Source organism: Sorex fumeus, unplaced genomic scaffold (genome assembly GCF_029834395.1).
Source record: "Sorex fumeus unplaced genomic scaffold, SorFum_2.1 ptg000002l, whole genome shotgun sequence".
NCBI classification, from domain to species: Eukaryota; Metazoa; Chordata; class Mammalia; order Eulipotyphla; family Soricidae; genus Sorex; species Sorex fumeus.
Genome location: NW_026606059.1, coordinates 6,124,121 through 6,132,228, shown reverse-complemented (window position 1 = coordinate 6,132,228; position 8,108 = coordinate 6,124,121). Strand labels below are relative to the sequence as shown.

Below are 8,108 nucleotides of genomic sequence, written 5' to 3'. Positions count from 1 at the left end.
GGGAGGGGACACACTTGTCCACCATCCCCTGCACTGACAGAACCCAGAACCAACTTTTGTCCCCAAATAAAGGGCAGTACCAAAAGCAGCGAAACAAACAAGGAAATCAGTAGATTTGATTCCATGAAAGTATTATGACTTGGGACGTGCAAATGTAATGATTACTGATTTAATAATGAGCTGAGAAAGAAAAATCCTTGCTCAGAATGTGACAACAAGTTACTGTTATATTCTTAAAAGGGCAGAGATGAATACTAATTTTTTAATCCTCATGCCCTGATTGAGAAGTGGGAAAAAGATGAAAAGTCATTTGTGATAAGAAAATGTTTCGAGGGATCAGAGTGATAGTACAGCAGGGAGGGCCTTTGCCTTGCACACAACCGGCCTGGGTTCGATCCCCAGCTTTTCATATGGTCCCCCAAGCACCGCCAGGAGTGGTTCCTGAGTGAGTCCCCAAAAAGAAAAAAAATCAAAATAAAATTTATTTTAAAAAGAAAGAAAATGTTTCGAGGAGATAAGTATGAAAAATAGGAAAATGTTACTCTCTGCACTTGAAGAGCTGCAGATTGAAAATAGTGTATCTTAAAAGCACACATACAAATACACACGCACTGCGGTGTGAAGGAATTTCCATACATTGCTGGTGACAAGATAACTTACAAGTGTTGGTAACGGATACCAAGAACTCCAAAATACGTTTATAGACTTAGTAGCTATGCTTCTGGAATTCTATGAGGACACAAAATAATAATTTCATGAATAGAATGTTTATTAAGACCTGTTAATCAGGTGCTCCAGAGACTCATCATTAAATCTTGAAAGAGATCAACTAGATGCAAAAAAATATTTGGATGTGCGGGTCCCTGGCCCCAGGTGACCTCGGGAAGGGGAGAACCAGGTTCCTGCCCCACCAGAGGCTGGCAGCCACACTCACACCCCCACACTGCTGCCGTGTCCAGAATCAGACCCCATCACATCTCTCCTGAGCTCCACACAGATGCCCAAAGTCTGAGAATCACTTCTTTCAGATTATAATTTGCCAAAAATAACCCCAGAAGGGCTGGAGAGATAGCACAGCGGGTAGGGCATTTGCCTTGCACGCGGCCAACCCGGCGTCCCATATGGTCCCCTGAGCACCGCCAGGAGTCATTCCTGAGTGCAGAGCCAGGAGGAACCCCTGAGCATTGCCAGATGTGACCCAAAAAGCAAAAATAAATAAATAAATAAATAAATAAATAAATAAAAATAACCCCAGAAAAGAGCTGTCCAGACAAGGGAATTTCCATAGACTACATGAAGAGAGATTATAGTTGCTCCTCCAGAAAATACCATTCTACCCCACCTTCGGTTCTTGTGTGCTTAGTCAACAGCATGATCTTACAGAAGAAATGTGCCAGGCTCCCCCGAATGTGGGTGTAACTCTGTGTGAGGCCAGAGATTCTGACTCGCACGCAAGCAGAGGGCCAGGCAAAGCGGGAAACAAAGACAACAGAAAAGAGCGCCCAAGACAGATGAGGAGAGTGTAGGACAGATGTGCCCGCAGAGCCGCTGGGAAGACACAAATCCCGCAGTTCTTGGTATCCATCACCAAATACTGGCACTGTGAGCAGCCAGTGTCGCTCCAGGCTCCTGAGATCCAGCTTCCTGGCAGTTGAGGTGGCTTGGCACCACTGCTGGTGGCAGAGACAGCTGAGTGCCAGGGCTCCCTGGGGCTTGGTATCGCCCCTTGCCCTTTCTGCGGTCGTTCTCCAGTTCACTCCACTTTCTTCCACTAGGTTCTGGTCTGTCTCAAGCAATCCACAGCTGAGTGTCAGGAACCTCGATGGAGGAATCCCTGCCACCTCTGCCCTGACCTCACGCCGCGTCCCTTCCTTTGCAGATGCAGAACTGACGTGGCTGGAATTCCTTGGTGTTTGCAGTTCAGTGGATTGTCTATTCTGCGAAAGGCAAGAATTAAGCGTTTGCACCACATTTGATAGGGTTTAAAGAAGGAGTCCACTAGTCTTAGAGGGAAATATACATTTTTTGTATATACATATACAAAAAACACACAAGACTCAACCTTTAACAACATGTTAGTGACCTCTGACCTCTTATAGAAGAGTTTAATGGTCTCTGGGTGAAATACAACAAACTCCACAATCTTTCCTCTAAGGATATCTTTTTTTGTAGCATTTTCAGCCGTTTTTCATAACAGACAATACAAAAATATATTATTTTGGTTCTGCTTTGGGGCAGGGGTTGGAGTTCGGGATAGAAACATCCGAAATATGGTGGTGGGAAGGTGTCATGGTGGTGGAATTGGTGTTTGAATATTAAATGTAATCAAATATTATGAACTACTTTATAAAATAAAAAAAAATTACTTTTTTTTTTTAAAGGATGAAGGGTGTGCTCGTCTGCATTCCTCATCCCCAGACCACCACCTGGGCCGAGTGCATGGTCTGAACTCTCTAGGAATGAAGAATCTTAGCACAGGTAGGCTGAAGTGTGAAGTCTCCTTCTCCCTGACACAAGGAGGGAGAAGGAAATGTTTTCCTGATGGAGCTGGGAGGAGAAGAACTTGAGGAGGGTTAGTGAAGCCACGGTGGTGCCCCTTCTTGGTGCAGGATGAGAGTCGCAGGCACCACAGAGGGTGCCGGAGCCCCAGGTTCACGGAGAGGTTCAGTGTCCAGACAATGAGGAGTTCAGCGGGAGTCTCTGAGTCCTCTGCATCTTGCCAGAGAATCGGACAGAGATGCTCAGTCCTGTGCAGACACAAGTGAGCCGGAGGTCCTAGTGCCCTCTGGAGACTCTGGGAGGGTTGTTTTCATGGCCGTGGAATGAAATGTGTGTGCAAACAACGAATCAGTTCTCAGACGGAAGAGTACAACCGCGAAGGTGCTCGCCTGGCACTCAGCAGCCAGAGTTCGAAGCCCAGCGCGACAGAGGGACCTCTGAGTCCCACCAGGAGTGATGCCTGAGCACTAAGCCAGGAGTTAGCTTGGCTGGTGTGGCCCAAAAACCAAACAGAAAATAAGAACAGTGAATCAGTTCTTGTTCACTGCATCACCGATGCCTGCCCGTTTAGAAGCTTCGAGCAGCACCAACTGATCTCACGGGTTCTGTGCGTCTGGGCTCTGGGCTTTGCGCTGAAGAGTCTCTAGTTCTCTGGTGAAGCCACCAGCCTTGGCGATAGCTGACCTTGAGGTGTCCTCTGAAAACTCAACCCAGGCGAGGTCGGCTTCCAGAGGCACGGGGGTGACAGGGGCCCGGTGATTTCTAGGTTGTCGGGCCTGAGCACGTGGGTGCCTCCCTATCCTGCTCCAGATGTGGCCTCTCAGGGGCTGGAGCGATAGCACAGCGGGTAGGGCGTTTGCCTTGCACGCGGGCGACCCGGGTTCAGTTCCCAGCATCCCATACGGTCCCCTGAGCACCGCCAGGAGTGATTCCTGAGTGCAGAGCCAGGAGTATCCCCTGTGCATCGCCAGCTGTGACCCAAAACAAAAACAAAAACAGATGTGGCTTCTTCCCAACACAGCCATTTGCCACCTCCAAGTTAGCAAGTTACTCCGGTGACACGGGGGACTTCTTGCTCTTTTGTGCTAAGGGTTCATTTTGACTTCTTTCTCAAATGGAGATCTGACATCAAAAGACTCAACATTACATTGCAATGGCAATCATAGTGTTTGGAACTGAAGTTGGACCAACTTCTGAGAGAAGAATATAATAATGTGTTTGAATTTATGAATTATATTTTTATTTTAGCACCTTTGCTATACATGTATTTTTTTGTTTGGGGGCCATACCCAGTGACACTGAGGGGTTATTCCTGGCTCTGCACTCAGGAATTACTCCTAGCAGTGCTCAGGAGACCATATGGAATTCCGGGTCTCAAATCCAGATTGACTACAGGCCAGGTGAGCCTCTGTCAGCTGTACTATTGCTCCAACCCTTCAGTTTATAGGTTTTAAGATATTGATGTTGGGATTGGAGAGGCAGCACAGGAGAAGGAGTTTGCCCTGCCTGCAGCTGACACCCATGGGCTCTATCTGTGGCATCACGTAAGTCCTTGAGCACTGCCAGGACTAATCCCTGAACAGAGCCAGAAGTAAACCCTCAGCACTGCCAGGAGTGACCCCAGCCCCCACAAAACAAGTAAAATAAAATAGTGATGTTTTTCATTATACTTGTCTGATACTGTGTTACTGGGAGTAATTTCTGAGCATTATTTTTGGAGCTCCCCTCCAAAAAAAACAAAAACAAAAACTGAATGATAAAATAGTCAAGATTTAACATAAGCTGAATCTTGGAAAATAACAAAATCTAACATAGATTTGTTTGTGAAGCAAAGAAAGCCCTTGGCTGAGCAGGACCCAGAAGCAGGTCCAGCCTGGAGGAAACTTTGGCGTATACGCAGGCAGGCAGGAGTCGAGTCCAGACCCGTGTGAGCACCACAACTGCTGTGCCATGGGCATTTGCCTGAGCAACAGGTACCCGGTACAACTTGCCAGGAGCTGTACCCGCTTAGGCTGGGCTGTAGCCCCCTGTGCCGCTGGCAAGCATGACTCAGGACACCCCTCCCAGCTACAGCCAAGCAGGGGACTGGCAAACGCATAGGGCAGGGCAGGTTCAATCCCCACACGTGCTCTGCTGGGAGGGACCCCTGCATCCAGCTGGATGTGGCCCTAAAGCAAAAGCAAAAAGTCAGGAGAACTAGGCTGCAGGAAAGCCCTCGCTGGGTGGGAGTAAGGGGGAGGTGCTGTGAGTCTGAGCTGGTCTGCGTGTGCAGTGGGGAGCACCGTGCGTTCACTCAATCATGTTGCAGCCGGTCACGGTGCTGCCAGTACCTTACCCAGTGCACTACCTAGTGTATCACCTACCGCATTACCTAGCGCAGTAGTGCATCACCTAGCATACTTCACCTAGCGCATCACCTAACGCACTACCTAGCACACTACCTAGTGCATTACCTAGAGTATCACCTACCTCATTACCCAGCGCACTACCTAGCGCTCATCACCTAGCGCCTTGCCTGGAAGGTGTGATGAGGTACTCACTTGCTCCAACCCTGTCGAGGGCCACCTTGTCCATCTTGTTTTTTGGTTGGTTTGCGGGCCCCACCTGGCGGTGCTCAGGGATCACTCCCTGTGGGCTCAGGGTCATATGGGGTGCCGGGGAGGGAACCCAGCTGTGCTGCTTGCAAGGCAAGTGCTCACCCCGGCCGGCTGGCCGTCCCAGCAGCCCAGCCCCTCTCCTTACTGCCCTTGTCTTCCAGATAGGGAGACCCCTCAGGGCTTTGCCTTCGTAGTTCTAACCCTGCGGAGCATCACTGGGGAGGGGCCGGGGGAGAGAAGGGGAGCTGGGAGACCTGGGGTGAGGGCAGGCACGCTGCCCAGGACTGAGCCTTGCAGAGGCAGAGCGGGGCCTTGGGCATCTCTCTGGGGGCAGGTCCGTGCAGAGCCCCCGAGCCCCTCAGCTTGATGTCAGGTAACTTATGTGAGGCGGGGAGGAGAAAGAGGGCCACTTTCTACCCAACTGCCTCTGCCACCCGGGACCCAGGACTACTGGGTTCTTGTTTTGCCTCGCAGAAAGGAATTTCAGGAGGAGACAAGCAGTGAAAAAAAAAAGATCTTATTTGGAGCATTTTTAAGCAATTTATTTGGAGGGGGAGAGAGTGAGAGCAACCTATACTCAAGAGAGAACACAGGCCTCTCCAAGGGCGGAGAGAGCCTCTCCACACACCCTAGCATTAGACACAAGAGCATGAAAGTGCACATCTCAAGAGCGGAGACGTGGGGCACACATGTGCTCGGCCACGTGGGCTCAGGCAGCATATGTGTCCCTCCTTTGTTCAAGGTGGCCCTTTTTGTTTTTTGCTTTTTGGGTCACACCCAGCAATGCACAGGGATTACTCCTAGCTTTGCACGCAGGAATCACCCCTGGCGGTGCTCAGGAGACCATATGGGATGCTGGGAACCGAACCCAGGTTGGCCGCGTGCAAGGCAAACGCCGGACCCGCTGTTCTATGGCTCAAGGTGGCCTTTCTAGGGTTTCTCCAACCTGCCCCTACGTGGGGCTTCTTCCCAGGAGGTCCAAGTCCGTTGCTAGGGGGGTTACCAGGGAGGTCGGGAGTGGTGATGGTCCTCTTTGACATTCCCTTCCTGCCCTTTAGTTCCTGCAGGAGCTCCTCTGGGTCTGTTGCTGGAGCCAGGGGAGGGTCTTCTCAGGCCTCAGTTTCTCTTTTCTGCAGGGCTGGCCTTGGGAGGGGGCCTTCCCCGGCTACCTGCCTGCATCAGGCTCCCACATCCCCCAGCTACGCTCTGCAAGTGCAGGTGCTCCCAGGACGGCTTGGGGGGGGGGGGGGGCGCGTCGAGGTCACGCCAGCGCCGTCCAGCCCGTGAGGCTCCAACAGCCAGTGCTCCCCGGGGACCTCCCCCCCCCAGGGCCTCGGGGGTCTGTGTCCCCGCTCCGGATGCCGTGAGCCGGCGCGCACGGGCTCCGAGCTGCAGCGGCGGGTTCGTGCTCCTGCTCGGCGGGTGCCGCGCCGCCCCGCGGGGCTCTGACTCCTCCGCGCCGCCGGGGGGCGCCCGCCGCAGCGCCCGGGCCCTCCACGCGCGCCGAGAGCCGAGCGCCGCCCGTGCGTTAAGCGTGTATACTTGGAGGACTGGAGGGCGGGGCCGGCGGCCGGCTTCCGCTTCCGGGTCGGGCGGGCGGGACCCGGAAGTCGCCGCGAGGCGCGCGGCTATATAAGCGCCACGCAGGCCGCGCGCCGCTCCTTTTCGGCGGAAGACGAGGCCGTCGTCTCGGGTGCCGCTCCTGACTCACCGCTGTTCTCTCGCGCCGAGGGACAAGTCGGTCAGGAGGCCGCAGCGCAGCCATGGTGAGGGGCGCGGGGCGGGCTGAGGGGAGGCTGAGGAGGGTTGAGGCGGGCTGAGGGGGCTGAGGCGGCCTGAGGGGCCTGAGGCGGCTGAGGGAGATTGAGGCGGCTCATTGGGGGCTGAGGGGACCTGAGGCGAATTGAGGGGGACTGGGACGAGCCCGAGGCGGGCTGAGGGGGCTCGAGGCGCGGACTGAGGCGGGTTCACGGGGGCTGAGGGGACCCGAGGCGCGCGCGCGGCCGCTCCATGGCGCTCCCCTGCCGCCGCTCAGGCCTTCAAGGACACGGGCAAGACGCCGGTGGAGCCCGAGGTGGCCATCCACCGCATCCGCATCACCCTCACCAGCCGCAACGTGAAGTCGCTGGAGAAGGGTGAGCGCGGGGGGCGCGGCGGCGGGGGCGGTTCCGGGGGCTTCGGCGGCCGGCGCTGAGGAGACGGTTAGGCCTGAGGGACGTGATGCGTGGTACGCTATTCTGAGCCGGCGGCGGGGGGCGCGGGGAGGCGGGGGGCGGGGGGTCGCGCCTGGCTGACGCGGCGGGGCCGCCCCGCCACCCCCTCACCCGGGCAGTGTGCGCCGACCTCATCCGCGGCGCCAAGGAGAAGAACCTGAAGGTGAAGGGCCCGGTGCGGATGCCCACCAAGGTGAGGAGGGCGGGGCCCGGGCAGGGGGGCGGGGAGGCGAGGCGTGAGGCGAGCCGGGCCGGGCCGAGCTGAGCGGGCTCCGTCCTCCGCCCCCGTCGGGCGCGCAGACGCTGCGCATCACCACCCGGAAGACGCCGTGCGGCGAAGGCTCCAAGACCTGGGACCGCTTCCAGATGCGCATCCACAAGCGCCTCATCGACCTGCACAGCCCGTCGGAGATCGTGAAGCAGATCACGTCCATCAGCATCGAGCCCGGCGTGGAGGTGGAGGTCACCATCGCCGATGCCTAGAGTCGCTTTTTTCTAATAAAAAAACGATTTTTCTCGACCCACCACTCTTCCTCTGCCCGACCTGGTCTGTGTCGTTGGAGCGCTGGGCCGCGCGCGGAAGAACGGCCCCCCTCCCCAACCCCGTGGTTGCTAACGCCCCAGGTTTCCCGGGGAGGTGTGTGTGTGTGTGTGAGAAGAACGAGGGTCGTCAGGCGCAGCCCACTTTTCCCCCTACCCCGCCCCTCGAACAGCCGTGCCTGCTTTGGTTTGGGATCCAGCGCTTTTTTGTCTCATTCGAGTGTAAATGGTCAGTGTCTGTAGAGGAGTGGAGATTGGA

At 55.1% G+C, this 8,108-nt stretch overlaps 1 protein-coding gene across 1 annotated transcript; it reads left to right on the top strand.

The window, feature by feature from the left end:
- Nucleotides 1-6,707: 6,707 nt before the first annotated feature.
- Nucleotides 6,708-7,836, top strand: RPS20 (ribosomal protein S20). The gene is made up of 4 exons (XM_056110887.1): nt 6,708-6,862; nt 7,132-7,231; nt 7,429-7,502; nt 7,610-7,836. Exons 1-4 carry the CDS (start codon nt 6,860-6,862, stop codon nt 7,790-7,792), a joined length of 360 nt encoding a protein of 119 aa, XP_055966862.1. The 5' UTR covers nt 6,708-6,859; the 3' UTR covers nt 7,793-7,836.
- Nucleotides 7,837-8,108: the final 272 nt, after the last annotated feature.

Coding starts and splice junctions, on each gene's coding strand:
- RPS20 (XM_056110887.1), top strand. Junction 7,232..7,428: donor CGTGAAGTCGCTGGAGAAGG/GTGAGCGCGGGG, acceptor TCACCCGGGCAG/TGTGCGCCGACCTCATCCGC. Junction 7,503..7,609: donor CGGTGCGGATGCCCACCAAG/GTGAGGAGGGCG, acceptor TCGGGCGCGCAG/ACGCTGCGCATCACCACCCG.